We start from the raw sequence: 22,378 nt of genomic DNA, 5'->3' as shown, positions 1-22,378 counted from the left end.
AATCGCTAAACTATTCTCGCGTACCGTCGAACGTCAACGTCAAATCGATATTAATGTATTAAAAGGCAGCGGTTTCGGCGCGTTCTCCACAAAAACCGACGGAAACGCGTCGAGAGGCTTCCTCGCAAGAACGAGAGCCGCGGCGCTGCAAGGCGTACGGAAAAATCATCGTTATTGCGCGCGACGTACAAATCACATCGACCACGCCGATAGCTAGCACATTATCTTCACGCGAAGACGATGAGGGCAACAAAAAGGAACTGTTTTACAATCGACTTTCGTCTGCCGCGTCGTTGCGTTCTTTGGTTTCAAATCCTTATCACAAGTTAGCTTTACTAACGTTATGTAGAAACCTTCTTCTTCTTCTTCTTCTTCTTTCTTCTTTCACGAGTGTGTGTGTTCATGGTAACGCGAGACTCTCGCGTTTCGATGCCGGGCGAAAGCCCCAGCCGCGGCTTTACGCCATCGTCATTGACGATTACTTCGTTTCCTTCTTTCTCCCGTAATTGACTCGTCTTGCTGGGCCAACGGCTGGATGGATACGCGATTCTCCTCTCTTCCGTTCTCGGTTCGAAACGTTTCTCTCGCTCTCTTCTATTCTCGCGAAGCATCTCAACGGAGGGGAAAGAACTCGTGGAAAATATCTGGGCTCAACGAACTCCGGGAGGAGGATTCAAAGACGACGAGTACCCTCTTGGAAAATCAGTTCAAATCGAATTTCTGCTTCGAAAATATTCCGATCTCGTGATTACGTATCGAAGCCTCTCGTCTTCGAGATCGTTTCAACGAAGCGAAACGAGTACTTTAGGAGTGACCGAAGCGTCCGTCTTCGAATGTCATCCTCTCGTACGTGGACGTTCCTGCACTTGTGTCGTTTCGATTCCTCGTGCTTCCGTGTTTAACAAACGTGCACGCGAATCGCCTGTACGATTCGTTGACTGCTGGAAAGGCTCGAAATTCGCCACGATTGTCTACCGTTCTCCTCGTCGAATCGAAAACCATAGGAATACAAAATCTAACTCCAATCGTGGCGTTTCGAGGAGTCAACGCAGTCGTGGTAACTTGCAGTATCAGTATCAGCAAGAAAGCGTCGCACAGATAACTTGGAAAAGTCCTTTAGCGAAACGACGTCGATCCTTGTTATCCTTCCGTAGCCTTGCTTTCAGCAGGATGAGATGACGCGACGCGTAGGAAAGTCATCCCCGCCCGGATCACGTTTTCAGGGATCCCAGTTATCAAACTATAGAGGCACCTTTGACTCATTCGCGTAATATTCTTCGAGCAATGTTTTAGGCCAATATCGCTGGACACTATCGTAATATCACCGAACAAGGATTGCAATCATTTTTCTCAATCGTGAAAATAGTAAAAAACTTTTCAATTGTATGGGGACGAGAGTTACAAATTATGTGTGCATCAAATTTCAGTAAATACTTCTTCCTTTTCTGTTGTTTCTCACCCATCTAAGATTCCAATGAGCAGCTGGAAATTACAAAATTTAGTTATCTTTAAGATTGCCTGGACACTGGATGAACGTTTAAAAGTAATTCTAATGATCCTCAAGGCCAGCTACAGATCGTTGTTGAGGTTTCGATGATACTGTTGGATTGTATACAGAGATGACTGTTGGCTAGGCACCGACAAACTGAACACTGATCCCCCGCTTTTAGCTTCTTAGCAATTACGCAACGCAGGAGTAGGATTTCCAATATTCGTGGTTATGTTCCATCCTGCTCTGTCTCCGAATTGTTGCGATCGTCTCAGCCAACGAGTCGTCTCTATATAATACTTGTTTCGATGCCTGTTCGCGTTTGAATCACCGATGCGAATGAGTTCAAAAGGAGCCGTTTCGTTCGCGTGCCTTGCAAACAATATTAACCCTCTGCCCTACAACCACGCGTGAGACTCGTGGTATTCAAGGTGGTGGCAAGGAATGAAGAAACACGGAAGCACCGGATGGTCATCGAGTACCGCATTAAGTGCCAAGAACGTCCCAGAATTCGTTTTTGAGCCTCGTTCAGCGCTGGTGTATGTGCGTGGTGAGGTGCTTGGAGAGATAATCCGCCCTGGCGAAGCACTTGCCGCACATCTCGCAATGGTAGGGCCTCTCGCCGGTGTGTATGCGCAGATGCCTGGTGAGGTCGCTCTTCCCGCCGAACGCACGTCCGCAGAACAGACAAACGAACGGTCGTTCCCCCGTGTGCTTGCGCACGTGGAGCTTCAGGTTCTCCTTGGACCTAACGCACTTACCGCAAAACGGGCAGGCGAACCGACGTTCGCGCCTGTCCACCTCGTGGCTGCCCCTGGCCAGGCTGATCATCGCCTCGGTGGGCTCCGGTCGGTCGTCGTCCACCGCGTTGTCCTCCACGTCGCCCGCCTCGCTGGTGCCGCCCCCGACCCCGGAGCCCCTCTCGTTGCCTGTCGGCGCCTCCGTCATCTGTACCTCGACCGCCTCGCCCGGATTCTCGTGCACGCTGGCCGTCTCCGACACGCTCTCCTCGCGAGCGTTCTCCGCGAACGTCGCGCGGGTCTCCTCCTCGCTGGGGTTGGTGGTGGTGTCGCTTCCGGTCTCCAGCTGTAGGGGCTCGCCCGTGCTGGACACCTGGTCGCTGCGTTCCGCCGCCGCGGACACCGACAACGCGGTGCTCTGAGGCTCCGGGGCACGGTGCAGACGCTCCACCGCGTGGTTCAGACGGTGCTTCTTGAACGACTTCAAATACCTGAACTGCATGCCGCACACGTCGCAGGTGAATAGCTTGTCGGCCGGCAGACGGGCCCGATGGTTCTGCTCGCGGTGCTTGACGTACGCGGAACGGTAGCGGTATCGCTGGCCGCATTGCTCGCAGGTGAACGGCTTGTCGTCGCTCGCCTGGCCGGCGTGCTGCAGCAACGCGTGCCGTTCCAGCAACCAGGCGGAAGGAAACGTCGCCAGGCAGACGCCGCAGCGACGCGCCAGCCCCGCCAGACCGGCGAAACCGCCATGACCTAACAGGGAACCGCTTCCGCCGCTGCCGGCCGATCGTTCCACCAGGGCGCCCCAACCCCCTGCCTCCAAACCGAGAGCCAGCGACACCTGAAACGATCGTGGGTCCGTTAGATGGAACGTCGATTCGACGACGGGGGGAAAGGTTCTGGAGGAATTTTCTTCCTTTCGTAACGTTGCTTCGCGCGTGGCGGAAACGAGGAAGATCGTAGGAAGGCAGAAACGGAAAGGAAAGAAGAGATAGTGGACTCGTCAGCGAGGGAATCCTAGCAGGCTCTGCTTTAGATGATTGGGTAGTCGGTCGAGAAGTGTATATGTAGGAATGGAGGGGTTTGTTGAGTGCTTGCGAGAGCACGACCCTTCTGGTGGCGAGTACGGGAGGTGACACCACACTTTTCTCGCAGGCACAATCCAAGTTTCATCGATCACCTTTTTGCATTGGCATTTTGACCAAAGGGTGGTTTCAAGAGAAATAAATTGATTGGTTCTGTATATTTATTAGACTAATTATGGCCAAATCACGACTCGTCGCAGATTTTAAGATAGTAGAAGTTAGTAGTATGTTTGCTTCATTCTATAGTAGGCATACATATTTGATTATATTGCACATAAACAAAGAAGTCAGAGCCGCATGCGCCCAGCAGTGACGTCGATACTAAACAGTAGGCGAATAAAGCGTAGGAATTTTATATATTTTATTTTTTATTAATAGATTGTATTACTACATTACCCACGGTTGTGTTTATTAAAAATCAAAAACAAATTTAAAAAAGAAAATCGACAGGGATAGAAATGTGGAGAAATTTGTTGACAAAATTAAAAAATTCCAAATTGTTCTAAAAAAATTATTTTCGGTTGCAGGGGTCAATTACAATCACTTTTGATCAATAGATATACCGAAAATATAATGTGTGGTCAGAAATGTTTCTCTAATTTTATTTTCTGTCTCACTTCCACTTCTGCTTTTCCATGAAAAGGAGTTTCGTAAATGAATTTTTATCTCCAGAATTTATTGACTGCACAAGATTGGTATATTTGCATCGTTTTAATCGAAAAGGATTTTCTGAACAAGTTTCCCACAAGTATTATTTTTACGAATCGAAAATTGATCGCCTGCTCCCTAATTGTACATAGCATTTAAATAGTATCAAGATCCCTGGCACCCAGTGCAAAAAGTAATCGATTTTACATGGAATGGCCTGAGGTCGTTTAAAAGAGTCTGCGGTGAATTGTTCGGTAACTAGACGCGAGTGTCCTTGCAGTTGGAAAAGTATTCTTTATTTAGTTCTGACCTTTGGAGAAAGCGTCGCTGATAGGGGATGTCTTCCAACTAGATGATTGTGATTTTAATGGGATATTGCGTGGAACTAGAGCGTGAAGGTTCGCGTAAAAAATGTTTCTCCTTTCAATAAAAAAATTTAGTTTGAAAGCTCCTCGCAGTTACTTTAATTGGATTACGTTACGAACGGGACTCATTACTTATAAGTGTCCTTACGTGTTATATACGTGGTTCCATTCATGCAGGTTCGAACGATCGAAAAATCAATTTTGTTTTGAATAAATCCGGTACAAGTGAATTTTTGACATTTAATTTTGCGTATATTATCAAAATTTTCTATTTGTTTCTTACAAAATCACATTGCAGAGAACTGTTTTTGTTTATAATCGCGTAACTTTCCCGTCGCAATAGTGTGAAATTACAGTTTAAAGTTAAATCCACTTCGGAGGAAATTTCCGCAAGAAAAAGTTTATTTTTACAAGCTTCAGAGTGTTTTCCCATGTTCCATAAAAATTATAATTCTCAAATTGCGAACACTCTACTCGTGATTTTGCAGGCATAAAATGGAGCTCGTTATGAACTCTTATCAACACCCATTCGTTTCCGGCGTATGCGTTCAGAAATGCATAAGATATGAACTTCACATGATACAAAGATCGTTGCAAACGTTTATATAAAAAAATATATTTCATTTGGAAAATAATTTTTTATTTTTTAAGTCTCTGATTTGATTATCTACGGATGGCCAATCTCGTGTAAATGTGAGTGGTCGCTAAAAAACATGAATTTCATTTTAATGGAAGTACATGACACGAATAACGAATATAATGTAAATAATACAATATGATGTGATATAGTAAAATAATGTAGATCGAATAACGAAATATTTATGTATCAGAGTTTACACAAAATTGTGTATATGTTAACTATCAACTATAGCCAAGTACAAGAAAATTTGTGGAATAATTTTAATAGTAAATATACTACTGAATTGAGGCTTGCAACAGGTGTTAATAAAATTAGGAATAAATAATGATTTCTCAACGATGTAACAAAGATGTTCGTAAATTAAATTACTGCCACATTTAAATATTTATTAACAATAATAGCGAACACGTACCGTTTAGATGCAGCATTGCGGATGCAAATTTTATATGAAATCACCAGCGAGGACATGCATTTTTCAAACTACGAAAACAGAGAAAAAGCTTGCGTTCTTAAAATAGATGTAACTTACCGATCGTTTCTGCGTATTTTGTACGCGATCTACTTCTTCGTTTTACCACGGATACTGACGTAGCAGACATTTCTTCGGACGATTTAAAAATCATTCAAATTAAACGTCGACGTAACGCAGAACAAATAACGATTTAAATAAACGATAAACAATTCTAATGTAACCGAACCAACGCGATTCGTTGGAACAGTAAAAAGGAAAAACCTGTGAATCGCAGGTGGTCCTCCTGTAACACGGTTAATTTGCATTACAAGTATTACAAAATAGGAAAGGAACTTGTATAAAACAAATAAATTTGCAATTTATATAAATGTGGATGGTAACTGCGGTTGTTAATGACTTTTCGTATCGAGGCAATCTTAATAAAAATTAAATACAAAAGAAGAGAAATAACAGTGTACCCAAGTAGGACTCTAGAAAGATGAAAAATTACAGTTCGAGATGTATTACGTTAAAATCGTGTTCTCGGAGCAGCGTGTTGCAGGAGGGTCACTCTCGTCCCGCTACGAAAATAACGGACAGGGAAGAACAGACAACAGACATCAGGTTCAATGACCTATTGTTAACACAAACAGTTTGCAGCTTTTATTTCACAAATTGTTAATTTACAACTATGATATGCATTCGTTCGCCTAAGAACCGAAACAGAAACGTCATTTTACACGAAACAAGGCGTGTTATCCACAATGATCAGAACGCGTATCGACGTGGTGAGAGTTTACGGACAAGTCTTTTCTCGGCTTTGTCGTGCCGGTCGAGCGATCCACGGGGATCCTGCTCGAACGACAACGTTTTCAAAAATCACTTACTAGCCGCGATGGTGACATTCCGGTCTCTTCCATCAAACAGACTCGCAACCTTACGCATATATATCTCCCCGTAAACGCGCGAAACGGACGACGGTCGTCCGATACGACGCCCGTTTTGGTCGTCCATTTCGCAGGTTCGCGTACCAGAGTTCCCCTCTTTCCGGCTCGACTCGCACATCGGGTCCGCGACTAACAGCAAAAACATTCATTCGACGTGTATTTCATGTACTCTTGGTTGTTTCGCTCTTCCGCAACGGAAATCGCCCCTCTGAACGCGTCCTTCGACCGCGTTCTCGATTTTTGGCGCGCGCGAGCTTCCACGGAGGTTTGCATCGTCCTTCCTCGTTCGCGAGCCTCCGTCTTCCGCGTGCTTCCTGTTCTTTGTTCCTACCGAACACGACGGAAGCGCGGGAATCGCCAGTATTACAAGGAGATCCACAATCCTTCCGCGAGAGGAAACGCCTCCTATCCGTCAGCAATTACGTTACAAGAAAGTACCTCGCGGAGCTGCTAAGATCGTCCACGATTGTTTAATAGCTGGTCATCGAGGGGCTGGTAAACATAGAGCGTCGAACAAGTAAATCAGATTCATCGTTGTTTCTTTAACGGAGCGTCGATATAGTTTTTGGAGGTTTTGCATACTCTTCTATTATATCAAACTTTTTCCACAGTATTTCATGGAGTTTACAAATAGACTAAGTTAATGTAAAGTTGATCAAATTTGGAGCCTCGTTCTGTGTGTTTAACATATGTCAATGTAATGATTTGAAAATTTATGTAATCCTCCATTAGTTCATTATTTTTTAAATGCTTCAAGGGAAAGTTGATTTCCATTTACCAATTTGGTAAAAATTAACATTAAATAATTCAGTTGAGTTAAATAAACATCGAGTGGTTTAAAAGATGTATTCGATAATGTTCCATATCCTTAACTCTTAGCGTTTAGACATCGATTCCCAGACCCTCGACACTTCACAGCAATTGAAGCAACCTTTTTTCAAAAATCCTGAGCTCCGTTCGAGTGCAATCTCTTTAACATCGAAGTACAGATGCGTTCGTCAAGCGGGCGACAGTACCGAACCCGACGTCGACGATTCTTGTTTCGACGGGTAATGCCCACCCCCGCTCGCGGAAGGTCTTTTCCTCTCGTTGCAATACAACGAACGCCAGAAAGACGCATAAGCTTTCGGAGCACCATGTGTGTTTCGTTCGTCCTCTGATCTGGGTTCCACTGGGAGCACCGTCGACCGAACGAGCTTGCGAATCGTCGATCGCTGAACGGATTTCGAAGATCGCGTCGCAATCTCGCGTCGAGACGACCGTTCGCGGAGGAATAAATCGCGAAAACGAGACGCACCGATGTTCGTTCGCGCCGTCGTCCTCTCCGCCGCGAAGATCGCGCTTCGATAATTCATATACGTGTCCTATCGCGGACCGCGTTATCTAAGATCAGCAAGGTCGCGCTAGAGAGTTCCGAGTATCACGCGATATTCCCTACGTACGGGGTGGTCCCGATGTGTCGGAACGAGCCACGCCAATCGGCGAGATTAACCAGAAATTTTCGAATTTAAATTGTCGTTAATTTCTTCACGACGAATTAATTTCGTACGAAGACGTTCGAATCGAATGATATTTAAAAAACTCTTAGCCCGACGTTGCCAGGGTTCTGAGAAAGAATAGGACTCGGAAAGTAAATAGATCACCGCCGCAGAGCCAACAAGATGGAAGTGATAAACGCGTGGTAGGCAAGGTAAATCTACTTCCTGTGCAACGAACCTGTTAAAGAGCGGTGCTATAAATTTTCATGAAGTATTCGTATGGATTTTTCTTGCACGCGGGTAAGAAGAGATCGTGGCGTAACCGATATTTTATGTATCAGGCCTTCGATGAATACGAGGGCACTGTGGAAGAAGTCCGTAATTACTTCGTAATTGTTTTCAGCGTTTATAAAATATTAAATGAAATTTCAATTATTTGGAGAGAATTAAATAATATATATAAGTTACTGAAATTGTTGCACGGTTAGACCACTGATCTCGAACGCGTTTCTCGCGTCATAAATGTTTCAGATAAATTTTTAATCGCAAACAATGGCACGAACGATCGCGAGTCGCAACGAAACATTGACGTAAAACGTACGTGACATCGCGCGTGTTCCTTTCGCGTCTCGAGAAACGTTCCGGGGAAAAGAACTTGTCAACCGGGCGGAGAAACGATCCGAAACACGTACGAGCAGATAAATCCTTCAAACATCCCAGCCTCTGCCGTCCTCGCGATCTTCTCGAATCTACGTCGTCGTCTGCGAACGTTTTAACGTGCCAGCGAGCGCTCTTGCATGATCTTAGATCGTTACGACTCCGGGCGCTCATTTTGTTCGATGATTTCTGGACCGGAAACGAGTCCACGGTAGACAGAAGCCGCGATGACGTCGTTAAAAGTTGCTCGCGCGTGACGAGTAAATTCTAATTATTCTTGGGTATTCGGATTAAATTACAATCTTCCTTCAACGTTTCTGAGCATTTGAGTTCGAGGAAACGAACAAATTCCATAGATTTTAAAAAAGATGAACGGTCGTTCGAATAACTTTTTCAGATACAACGGCTCGTAATTATTCTATCGACTTGTATATTCGACGACGGTGGCTCTCCAACGATCTTATTTCTGAAACGTTCGTTCAGGAATTTTAAGCTTTGGGAAATAAGTAATGCAAATTCAAATATATCGAAAGCACCTACGAACGATCTTCGACTTGAAAATAAATGCAACCATTGTCTTCAAGTACCATTCCCCGTGAAAAATATTTCTCAAGATGGACGTAGTTAGATTAATTACGAGCGATAATGTAACATCGAATCCACAATGTGGAGAACAATGAGACCCGTCGATTGCTCAATAAACAATTTAGCACAGTCTCCCCGAGCACCTCTTTCTCTAAGAGAAACAAAAGCTAGCGTAAGATTCAACGATGTCCACGGTAAATTACCTACAGTAGCAACTGTGTCAACGATCGACGATATCCTCGTCATTGTTTCGAGCTTCCTCGATATTGGATACCCAGAGAATTCTCTTCGAGAACATCATCGCGGCCCTTCGTCAAGAAGTACGCGAAACGTTCGAACACACGGTGCGTCTCGAGCAAAATGGCACCTCGCTTCCGGCGTGTGGCGACCGAGGCAAACTAGCTACGCGCATTTAACAACGTCACTCCGTCTCTAATCTCTATTTAGTTACTCGATAATCAAAGCGATTGGACGTCAAGTGCTGGGTGTCAAGGTGTACTGAATTGTATTTGGAAACGGCAATTGGGGGTAAATGGGGTAGCGAAGGGGGAGGAGGTTGGGAATGGGGGGGGGGCGTCATCGATTTTCGCGACAGAGAAATTCGGGGCGCGGGTCGCGGCCGCGCGTCACACATCTGCAAAGGAAAAAATCTAAAAATCCTCTTGGTTGGCACACAAAACGAAACGATGTAGTATCATGCGGGCTTCCGGTTCGCCGACCGCGGTTTGCGTCCACGGCCGACCGGATGCGTCCCGCGCGACTCGTTGCAAGTATGAAAAATATCCCGGCTTGGTAATACCGTTTAAAAAAGTTATTGCATCTGGGTAACCTATGTTGTATAGGTACGTTTCTTTATCGTATATTGTACAAATATTGTTGTAAGTCGGTACAAACGTTACTGTAGAAAACATAACAACTCGTAGGTTCTTCGTCATCTTTCTCTTTGTGTGTGTGTTACTTTTTTTTTTCTTTTTTTTTTATTTCTTCTTATCGTTCTCGCTCTCACTCTGAATCGCACATCAAGCATACTTGTCTCTATTCTGTATCATTCGCGCGCGCTCTCTCTTTCTCGTCCTTTCTCTCGTTTTTATATACGGCAAGCTTAGTTAAGTGTTATACAATCTGTTAGCGCTATGCAAAGATCTCGATCTACAGGGTGGCTTTTTCAAGGTATCTTCAACGCCGCGATGCACGTGTCGTCTCTTTGCGTGTTACGGTGTCACGTGTGTATGTGTGTGTGTGTGTGTGTGTGTGTGTGTTTCTGCGGGTTTCCGGAGCAAACGAGAAAGAACGAACCGAGAAGCGAATGCGGAAATCGAGTCTCGTCGAAAGGACCAGTCTGCGCGGTTCTCTATTCTTCCGACGCTCGGAGAAAAGCGCGATCGACGTATTTTCGAATCGATCAGTTCGCCTCGCGTACGTACCGTGACATTAATGGATTCATAGTACCGTCCATTAATGCTTTTTCCCTCCAAGTACGAGCTGCACTTTGCAAATATTGCTAACGAGTGAACTCCTAGCACCAGTCTTTAGCACCACGTGCGCCAGCAAATCTGTTGCTAACTGTCAACCCCTTCTAACAAATAAATTTCAAAATCCTTTTTCCTTAATTTTTTACGTTCCGTTTCTTCATCGATTACCAATTTCCTATATTTTTACCTACGATCGATGAACGGTAATGTCCTAATAAATCCCTCCAAGTTTTTAATTCGATTCGAATTAATTGCTATCATCTTTCGGTATCAGCTAAACGACGACGATTGTCGACGAACGGACAAACTTGTCTAAAATATTTTTCAAACTTTCGTCGTGTCTGAATCGTCCGTAGGATATTAACGGCGAAAGTGCACAGACCGTGGATGAAAATCGAGACGATGTTCGTGGCAGCAAATTCGCGAGAAGAGTTTAACTTCCACGCGAAGGGATTTACGGTTACGACGAGCATCCGAGGACCTTGAACGAGGTGCTTACTAAGTACTGTAAAAGTGCGGCCTTGCATATCCCTCCGTTCGATAATTGCAGAAACGGACGCCCCATGACTGAAATATGCGACGCCGATGATTCCCGGTATCCTTAGCTTTCGCAACGTTCGCTTTTGAGGAAATCTGGCGACGTCAACTTTATCAGCGCGCTCCTCTTACGTCCGTGTTCTTTAAACGTTACGCCTTTGCGCTGTGCGCGCCATAATCGAATAATATATACATATATATCTAATATTAGTCAGATCGAGCTATTAGGGGTGATTTTAATTAATATTACATAGAAACTTTGACGTTTCATTCAGAGTTGTTGAGTAGATACCTCACCAGATAATTTAAAAAAATTTTTATTTGTAATGTACCTATTACTGTTGCAAATACGAATAATAAATGGAAAATCGATGATTTTAAAAACAATTATAAGAATATTTCACGAATTAAACAGAAAATATTGGCCGATTTCCACTTGATCTCATTCTGTAATCATCTATATTTCCGTCGGCGCTTTTATGGGGGCGTTAATTTCATTCGAACGGATCGCGGGCTGTTTGCAACGTTTACCGAAACGGTATTTAACGATTTACTTTCGTCATTAATGAAAACTGAATATAACGGATAAGCTTTACAATTCCGTGGGCAACATTAATTGCAATCGATAATGATAAATGTTTCGTGTAAAATTGTAATTCAATATTCTATAACTCGAAACAATATTTTCTTCCAATTGTATTTCTTCGTTTAACTAAAAGTGCAAACTTACTTTTCGAGCTTATGGAAAATGTAATTGTTTGCACAATTAAATCACTGCAAGGTACATAAATTTCTGAATTTATCCAAATTTACGAAGCGCAGGAATCGAAACTATAGAGGAAAGAATTTAAATTAACAAACCACTGTTCTTATTAGAGATACGTTTAATTAGCCAATCGAATGACCAATCAAAGAGTCACCATGACAAAGTAATCCTGGAAATTCTTTTTCGAAGTAGTCTTTCGTGGAATCCGCCTCCCCCCGGAGCCAACGAACGACAAATGTCTCCGTCGGGGTTGAGCCAAATCCAATTTCCGTGTCTCGGGTTGAAAAAGGACGAAATAAAAACGAGAAGTACTAATGGAAAATTTCACGAATCGTTTGCCACCGGTTCTACACGGAGCTTCCCCAGGAAAAAGGACGCGCGTTCAAAAATGTCACGCAACATTTTTCACCCTCGCGCGACTCTCTGAAAAGGTTGTCCGGCAGTTCCTGAAATAGACGACGAAGTAAGTGAAAAAGCCTAGAAGGGCAGAATGAAGAGTGGTAGCGGCGCGTGGCATGTTGGCGAAACTGTCGCGAAAAAGATCTCGTCAGCTACTGGTCGACTCCAGCGATGTTGATAGTTTCTGATAGTTCCATCGATATATCGACTCCTTACAAGTAAACGTTTACATTGGATGTGCATTAAAAGCTTTAATGGCTGACTGCGTTCTACGAAAACGAACTATTGGAATATCTCAGAAAATATCTCTAGCCTCTGATCGCAGAAGTTTTACTCTTTCAAAGTTATAATTTTATAATCGAAACTATAATTCTTTCGGTCTCTGATACGATTTTTGTATATGACTGTCGTCTCTTTGGAGCAACTTTTTTAGACGATGACTCAACAACCATGACAAGGTGGAAAGCAAATGTCGGAGCTTTTTGTAGCGAAGGGACTCGGTACAGTTGTTTTGAAAACAATGGCAGATAACCATAATAAATGTTTCAATTATGACTCGATAAATTCAAGTTTCAAATTTGTAAAATATTTTCTGGGATTTCCTGACGATGCAGTGCGTCTTATTAAAAATCTGAAACGTTATCTAATCAAAGTTATTTGTTATCGAATGCATTATTGATTCATTATCGATGGGCAGTAGATACGTTTCTATCGAATAAGCATTAAAAGCCTCGATGCCGACTCTATTCTACGAAACAAAGCGTTACAGTGCTTCTGTCCTATTAACATCGTAAAATACATCCTACTTGAATTGCCTTCTCACAGAATATTTGTCGTTTACGTGAGCTCAAACTTAGAGTGCGTGGGACGATTAGAAATATCAAATATTCTTCGAGAAAGGATTTTGCCATTATTGTCTGACAGCAGCGATGTATATAACATTCGATAGTTCAATCGACACTTTTACTTCCTGAAGATTCGGTGTGTTCTATGAAACGAACTAATAGAGTGCTTTCGCGCTGTTAAAAGCATCAAGTATCATCGAGCTAAAATGATTTATGCGACAATCGACACCAACAAAAATTCAATATTTTTAATGAACTATCCTACAGTAAAAACATGCACGATTTCCCTTTACTTTCGTCGAGATTTACCACTTGGGGGAAAAAACGAAATTAATCTGACATTCTCCAAATTCGAACGTTCAACATTTCCCTTTGTAAAACCTAACAGTCTAGGATCCATTTTAATTCACCGTGTTTTACATTTCAAGTCCAACTTTATCTACATTATCTTTCGTAATAACAATAATTCTCAACGTCAAAAAAATTAATTATTCGAGCCTGTAACGCACGACTACAGCAATGGTTCGTAAAATGAACGTGTTTATCTTAAATTCTCCAAGTGAAGGGGATGAAAACGTTCATTTTACGAAACATTGCTGTAGTCGTACGTTACAAGCTCGTTTCTTCGACGTTTGTAACCCACGACTATGGCGATGATTCGTAAAATGAACGTCTCTATCCTTTCATCCGGAGGATCTTCAAATAAAGGTGATTTCACAGCTCAACGATACAGTTGTGTGTAAATACCTCACGTCGAATTTCTACTGTACGAAAGATGAACGTGCCCAAAGCCCGGGGTGACGTTCATCTTAAGAATCATCGCTGTGTCGGCAGAAGGAGATCGAGATCCCAGTTGCAGCGATAAACCTCGAAATCTCGTTGAAGAGCGGCTGTACACGCGGCACCCCGTGCGCTCGCGATCCTTGGACAAATTTCCCAAGGTTAGGCTAACTTTTCTCTAGGTAAAAGTCGAGGCGGGGCGCACACACGGCTATAAACCGCGTCGTCGAATGGGATAGACGTAGGAACGTGTCACCGGGTGACCCGCTCCGCGAACTCCGGGAACGCGCGTCGTCGCGAACTGGGGTAGTAGGAGCAGTCTCGGTGTGATCGGTCGCACGGGGGTGGTAGGCGTAGGCCTACCACGCACACCGACGAGGGGTTGTACGTGCCGGGTCGCTGCTGGAAGCGCTAACAAGCGTTCACCTGTCGATACAGTCCAGGACAAAATTCGAGGGACGAGTGGCTCCTCTGATTACGTAATGCCTAGGGTTACGCAACCCTCTTCCCAAAGGATGACAATTTACAACCAATCGCGGAAGAACACTGCACTGTGTACGCAAGAAAGGAACATCTTGTATTTGTCTGGGAATAAATTGCGAAAACTGGGTCTCCCTTGAGTCGAGTGTCTACTTAGTTTGAAAATGATGTAGATACTTTCGAGTATAATTTAGAAACGTGGTAATGAAAAGGAAACAAATTGGTATGTTTTTATTGGATCGTCAGACAGCAACTGCTCGTAATATTAATCATTTGATGATGAAACTACTGAAGGGGCAGTACAAAATTGGTTGGAGATCCAACGTAAAGGCTACGTGCGAAGGAAATAACTGTTCCTGATCACTTGAGGGAAATTGGTGCAGTAAAGGGGTTCGATAAATGGGTTCCCCATGAGCTGAACGAAAGACTAGATCGTTATGAGATTTGCTCTGTACATCTCAGATGCAATAATGATGGTTTCTTATGGGAAAGTTATAATTGATTAACGAATCGAAGGAAAAATTAGTCGTCGGACGCCTGGAAGTGTTTCGTGACCTCCTTTTTCCATCTCTGATCGTTGATTTATTTTGCAACAGTCGAAGTTCGTACGAGACGACGATTAATAAGCAATTTCAGAAAAATATTGCTACGCAGATTTACTTCCAGGTTTAGAATTATGAGTAGCAACTTCAGAAAATAATTTTCAGGGTGAAGATTGTGAAAGGCAGTTTCTAATTGACTAATGGATTGGAGCGAAAATTAATCATTCGAGACGCCTAGAAAGGTCTCGTTACTTTTTCCTTGCTTCTACAAAACCTGTACCATTTTTTCCGGTTTCTGATGGTTCATTTACGACTTCGTTTTGAAATTAGATTTGAAAAATCAGAAAGTTATCCGAATTTCGAGATTGAATCTTTTTTAAAAAATTCTCGTACCTGAATAACTCGTAAATTAATATTCGAAAGGAAATTCTGGACCAACAATTTTTGATCGTACCGATCCTTTTATCTAGGAATATTCTCGATCGTAACGCCGGATCTTTCCGGTAGATCTAGCGGAATATACCTGCCACGTTTTACGACGCTCTTCAAGGTATTACAGACACACTGATTATGCTAAGCAGACTAACTGCACAGAAGAATGAACGAACGAAACGACTCGTAAAGCGAAGATATACGTGCCGGAATTTATGGACTGACCTGACGCACAATTGTCCGATTAACACGATCTTATTCTACTGTACAGCCGTCGTGCTATGAAGTATAATCTCGAGTCCAAAGTGGCGTTACAAAACTTACAAACCAATTAAAATGTACTTACTCTACTATACAGCCATGATACAGAAAGTGTATCTCGAGTCTGAAGAGATGTTACAAAACTTACAGACCAATTAAAAGGTTCTTATCGTACTACTATACAGCCATAATATTATAAAGTACACCTCGAGTCTAAAAGGATGTCGAAAATCTTGCAGATGTATTCTATGCCTCAAAACTGAGAGAGGAATCTTGATAAATATGTGCTTAACCATAAGTTTTCAAGGTCCAGGTACTTTTTGATAGACCAGTATTTCGTAATCCACGAAATAGTTATTATTTAGATATGCTTGTATTGTATCATTATGGAATCCTGATTAATTTTCGATATTTCTATATGAGAAATTTAGCCTGTGTCTATATAATGTAACGTTGAAAGAATAGATGTTTGAACACTTTTGTTAAGATTCTCTTCTTAGTTACAAGGCATAGAATACGTCTGCAAATTGTGTACACCCTATTAGACACACCCTGCATACAACTGACCAATTAAAGCAATCTTAGGTTAGGTTTTAAAATTGAAGTTAGGTTTTAATGACAGCACGTTGGCTGCACCTAGCCTCTTACGCATTTTTGTACTTCTTGTTCTATTTGTTTCTATATTCATATGTATCTGTTCCCTTTCGCTCGCGCAACGAAGACGTTCAACGAAGATAAAATGAAAATCTTATCCTATTTCTAATACCCTACACTGATAATGTACAAATATTTTATAGTATTACGGCTGCATGGCGGAATAAATTCGTTTCGAATGACCAGTTTTGTGTACCAGGTCAGTCGATAGCTTCGTGCACATTTGTATTTACATTATAAATCGTATCGTTCTGTTCTTTGATCCAGGTGGTATAGTCTGTTTAGTGTAATCAGCGGTTAACGAATAATTCATAAAAATTGATATTACAAACGCGTCTAATAAAAAACAATTTTTTCATAACAACGAAAAGACATTCGGTTTAAAAATTAATCCTAACAGACTATTACCTATTAATTTTCATTCTCATGAACCGATATCACCGATGCGAATAAATCGTTCGATATTAAATTCGTTTTAAGTATTCAGAGACGCGGGCTACGGAGATAAATTATGCACGCTTGTCACTTTTCACGATGCATCCTTGCTTTTTGTATCTCCCATGAAATTTAGTACTACTTTTCATGGAAACGTTTTTATCGGGAAATTCGAGAGACATCGAGAGTGGGATTTCCGGAATAAATGTATATCAAGATATCCTTCCGGCGGTTACGAGCGTAAGGATCGATATAATTCGACTCATGAGCGTTTCAGGAGTTATTCAATTATTCCCGCGCCCTGCAAACCAATATGGCGAAATTGCCTCGCGTTAAAGTCGTCCTCGAGTCTGTGACATTGTTACTCCATTCCTTAAATTTTTAGTAACTATTTCTTGGAGATAAATTGGTTATGGGCAGGAAATTATTACAATCAACAATAATGAATCTTCCACACTCTTATTTTCTGAATTATACTTTTCAGTTCTTGCAGATACCAGTTTCTTGGTAATTATGTTCGAATATGTTTGATTTTTAATTTCATCTGTTGTGAGCTCCTTACCTCAAATTCTAATTCTGAGTAATTAAACGTTCCTCAGATATCGTATAGAGGCATTAATCATTAGTAATTGCTCTTTCCCTAAATTGCAGTTTCCCAATTACTTCGAAATATCAGTTCTCAGTAATTTATAGTAATTTTGCTTCCAATTCAAATAAATTTCACACAACTAATCCAGATTAGATTCCTACTATAAAATTACTAATTACTTTTACTAATTACTCCGAAATATCAGTTCTCAGTACTTTATAGTAATTTTGCTTCCAATTTAAGTAACTTTCACACAACTAATCCAGATTAGATTCCTACTATAAAATTACTAATTACTTTTACTAATTACTCCGAAATATCAGTTCTCAGTAATTCGAAGTAATTTTGTTTCCAATTTAAGTAACTTTCATACAACTAATCCAGATTAGATTCCTACTTTAAAATTACTAATTACTTTTACTAATTACTCCGAAATATCAGTTCTCAGTACTTTATAGTAATTTTGCTTCCAATTCAAATAACTTTCACACAACTAATCCAGATTAGATTTCTACTATAAAATTACTAATTACTTTTACTAATTACTCCGAAATATCAGTTTTCAGTACTTCAAAGTAATTTTGTTTCCAATTCAAATAACTTTCACACAACTAATTCAGATTAGATTCCTACTATAAAATTACTAATAATTTTTACTAATTACTCCAAAATATCAGTTCTCAGTAATTTATAGTAATTTTGCTTCCAATTCAAATAACTTTCACACAACTAATCCAGATTAGATTCCTACTATAAAATGGCCAATTATTTTTACTAATTCTTCCCAGAAAATGTTCCTAAGTCGTTTTATCGCGATCAGACCGACTGCACCTATCGTCGAAAATAAATTTTCCCGGAATAATCGACTCGGTATTTATACTTTTCTTGGCAAGAAATTTATGTGTTTCGGTTCGTGCTGCCTCGCATCGAACTTTTGTAAATCCGATCGCGTTTGGTTCGCGGAAACGCCTGATCGTCGTCCGGCACGAATCAACGTCCAGAGAATTTTGCCCGAGACTGTATGTAGGTCGCGTAGGTGAGAGTATAGCGTTGTGTCGGTGCACGTGTAGGCGTGCCTGCCTACGCTTGGAATTGCGCAGGTGGGCGTGACTTGGGGCGGCGCCAGGTGAGTACACCCCTGACCTCGGTACCGCAACTCCACGCGTGTCTCCGTACCTATATCGGCTTCCGATTCGCCTGTCCAAGGCATGCGGTAAGAATCATCGACAGTCCACCGTGTTTCCCCTCTAAACAAGACCGCTTCTTTCATCGAAATGGGTCAGTTACTGCGTCGAATGGCTAAAAGCTTACAACGTTACGATTGACAGTAATTCCACCCCAAACGAGCTTAAATTTAAAGTTGCTCGATTCGAAACGATCATCGATAGTCTCCAACTATTTTTGACTCGGACCAAAGGTAAAATTTGTTTTAACAGCCACCACCACAGGAAGCTGAACGTTTAAAGAACACTCGAAGGGGGTTGCACACGCCTCCCAACGCACTACTCTGTATTAAAAACGTTTTCTTCCCCCAACAATAAAATACACGATATGTTTCGTTTCTCTATACGTCTCGTTTGAATTATGCGATTCCACGACGTCTCGGGTCCACGAACGATCGTACGCCCACGCATCTCTTATTCAAACGTTCGTTCCTATCCTAAAGGCAACCTGCAGGAGCCACAAAATTCTATCAAAAACCGACTTAAAATTCTTTTCAGCGATATTTCGTCGACGGGTCTCCTCGTCCTCCTCCCCCGGGACGAGTTCGATCGAGCGTCCTAGCACCGTTTGTTTAAACTGGTCCTCCCTTGAGAATCGATCACGCTTAATCCGCGACGGATTCTCGCAAACATACTCGAGGCGAGGGTAACTTCCGACCAAACATCCGACCAGCCTCTTTCCTAGACATCTTTTTTTCTTTTTCACCACAGTTTTCGAAGCGTAAAAGCGCGTTTACCTATCGGCGATACTACTAAAATCTAACGTCCGAACGTCGTCTCTCATTGTCGCGTTGCGAGATGATTATTTTTTTTTTTTCTCTTTTCGTTCCAACTTTATCGTTAGCGATTTCTTCGATTTCGCTTGTTCTCCATTCCGCCGGTCAATCTTTCTCTCCCTCTATCACCGAAAAGAGCAGCAGCGTGTATGCCTGGACACTACTGTTCGCCGCGCGAGATCGTTATCGTCGCGGTAAAAATCGCGGATAAATCGGAAACGATTCACGAACGTTCCGTTGCTCGACGAATCGCAGATTGTCCCGCGAAATCCTTCCATTTCGCCGCGACGATAATCCCCCGCGCGAGGCGCGGCGTGTAAGAATGAACACGATGTAATGGAATTCGTGTAGTATAAAAGCTCTGAATTCCCGTGAAAGCGGGTTATGCAATCTTTTTTGGTCGAGACGCGTGTTCCCAGGGCCGACGTTAGTCTCGGGATCGGTCCGACTCTACTCTCGGTCGGCTCTGCTCGGCGTCGAAATTTTTCAAGCCGAACACCGTGACTCTACGAATTCTTGCACGATCGCCGTAAGCAACGATACAGCGTTCGAAGCGATGGAAACAACGGGGAAAGACTCTCGTGCAAAAATTCCACGCGACGAAATACATAATTCTCGACAATGGCGACGACGTTAGCGAAACCGGACGCGGATCGTCGGTGTCGCCGAAGCGTCCGTTTAACGTCGGCCCTGCATGTGCGGTGTGACTTCGAAAATCGTACAAAACACGGATCACAGTAAAATAATAGAGCATTCGTGCCCAATGTACAAACAATAAAGTATAGTATCTACCTAAAAATTTCGTCAACATGTTTTTTTTTTTTTCATTGCGCTAGGTTGTTATTTTTCTGCCTAAACGTTATCATAATGTCAATAATTATGATTAGGTGTCCCCCGTAGTTAATGCCTACGCATCTTTACGTGTGTTTATGTATATATATAAGTATTATACGTATTACATGTACAGGCTTTCTTGTACATGTAATACGGTATAATAAATTTCACCTTATCCTAGATATTCATACCTATAGGTAATTTCAGTTTAGATTAGTTTTCCTATTCACATATTCGTCTATATCAATACGCCGGTGTATACAATAATTCTATGTTAATGTCAGTATCACTAGTCATATTCAATATATATTTATATCGTAGAATAATATCTCTATGTGTGTTGTATGTATTTACAGCGCCTCGGTTTCTCTTTTTATCGTTTGTATAGTACATTCGCACTCTCGCTCTCTCTTTCTCCCTTTATATATATAATATATATATATATATATTGCATTATGTACTAAACTATTAAAATACTAGTATAAATATCTCTTGACATATAATATATATATATATTTTTTCATATATATATATGTATTCATTTTATTCATTTATTTATATATATATATATATATATATATATATATAAATGAGATCAGCGGAGCCGTGATCAGCGGAGCCGAAGAAATGGTTTCGAGTTTATTGGTTATTACTCTTTCTCATATATATGTATATATATATATATATGTATGTATATATAATATATGCAGCGCGATGTCATTTCGACGTCTCCGCGAGGTTCTCTTCTTCGCCCCTTTCCACCCCTTTCACACTCACCGCGCTCCTTCCACGTTTTTTCTCTTTCATATCCATCTTTCTTCACCTTTGTTTATACAGTTATTGCTATTGGATTCATTGCATAGTAGGTTGTCCCGTGTGAACTGATATTACTTACTCGTTTTTACTTTTTTTTTTTTTTCTAACTCCATTAACCGCCCACGCTTCTCGTCGTTCGTCCGCGAACGCAATCATCATTATAGAAGAGAAGATGTCGAGCGATTTCTATCGTTATTTCTTTCGACCCCTTTAGCGACAATGTCCTCGAAACATCGCTCGAATATTAATGCACACAACGCCGTGTGCTTCGATAGGTACCCGGAAGCAGGACGCTTCTTATCCACATAACGAACGTCAAACAATTTCAGTCGATGAACGAAACCATTCTGCTTCCGGGAACGTCCGCTCGAATGTTATTGCAAACGTCTTTGTGCAACGCGAGGACGACGAGTATCGAACGAAAACGACCGGAAGGGGTTCGAACAAACGCGTCGAGGGTTCGTTTCGTTTCACACACGGTCGAACCCTCGGGATCGTAGTTGTTGAGCACCAAGTATTTAACAATTAACTATTTCAGTCCACTAAAATTATCCAATTGAAATTTCTACCGTGACGCGCGTTGCTCCGTTTCTCCTTACGTGCAATGGTTTCTCGGATAGCTCTTGGAAAATCGTTTCCGCGGAGCCTCCGAGGAAACGGTTTTCCAGAGCTTTCCTCGGGGAAACGTGACAAATTGCGATGCTACGCAAGCGGATAAGAGACGTTCTTCCCTCGCGAAGCTCTTTGATCGCGCGAAAATCACGAGATTCGTCCTCGCGGATTATCGCGCGGAAACGAACCTTCGAGCGCGTTCGCGATTCTTCTGGCGCTCGAATTTCAAAGCAGAGCCCAGCCTCGCAACATTAATCAACGTAACTCGCAGCATTGACATCGCATCGTGCATTCGAAGCGATCGTTATCGCGAATAATTAATCGTGCGCGAAAGTAATCGCGGGAACTCGGGGTCATCGATGAACTTCGACCCCTCAAAATTATGCATTATGCTGCCCGAAGCGCGCCGGAACCGCAGGAAAGTGTATTTATATTTACGAAACGCATGCCCACAGTGATAATTAACACAAATTGCTCGGAACGAATTTACGTTCTGAAAATATTTAACCTCTTTCCACGGTTAAGGATTCGAAGAATTCGCCAGGTTTGTCGTACACGTGTTTTCCAAGAAGCTGTTCGAGAAATCAAGGGGCAGTTCAGCCCCTAATCGTGGAAACGAAGAAACAACCTCCTCGGGGATTATCTTGTTTGAAACAAAAGTAAATTCGAACCGTCTGTGAAAATTTAAATTAAATTTATTTATTTCCAGCGAATGTAAACAAACGTTACTTTGGAAAGTAATGAATATTTCTATTGATGGTCGAACGAAGTTGAGTGATAATCGTCGAAGAGGTTGGTACAAATAATGCGCGAGGAGTATTTGATAGAAATTAAATG

The 22,378-nt window shown here is 42.1% G+C and overlaps 1 protein-coding gene across 5 annotated transcripts in view; it reads right to left on the bottom strand.

Moving 5' to 3' along the window:
* Nucleotides 1-353: 353 nt before the first annotated feature.
* The window catches only part of Mamo (zinc finger protein 628-like), a 93,473-nt gene continuing 71,448 nt past the window's right edge, over nucleotides 354-22,378 (bottom strand). For all 5 annotated transcript variants that reach the window (XM_076773607.1, XM_076773609.1, XM_076773608.1 and 2 more), the window contains exon 4: nucleotides 354-3,073. In XM_076773607.1, coding sequence (XP_076629722.1) covers nucleotides 2,018-3,073 — 1,056 coding nt within the window. In that variant the 3' untranslated portion in view covers nucleotides 354-2,017. The remainder of the gene's footprint in view (nucleotides 3,074-22,378) is intronic.

Source organism: Colletes latitarsis, chromosome 9 (genome assembly GCF_051014445.1).
Source record: "Colletes latitarsis isolate SP2378_abdomen chromosome 9, iyColLati1, whole genome shotgun sequence".
NCBI lineage: Eukaryota > Metazoa > Arthropoda > Insecta > Hymenoptera > Colletidae > Colletes > Colletes latitarsis.
This window is presented reverse-complemented; position numbering and strand designations above follow the sequence as displayed.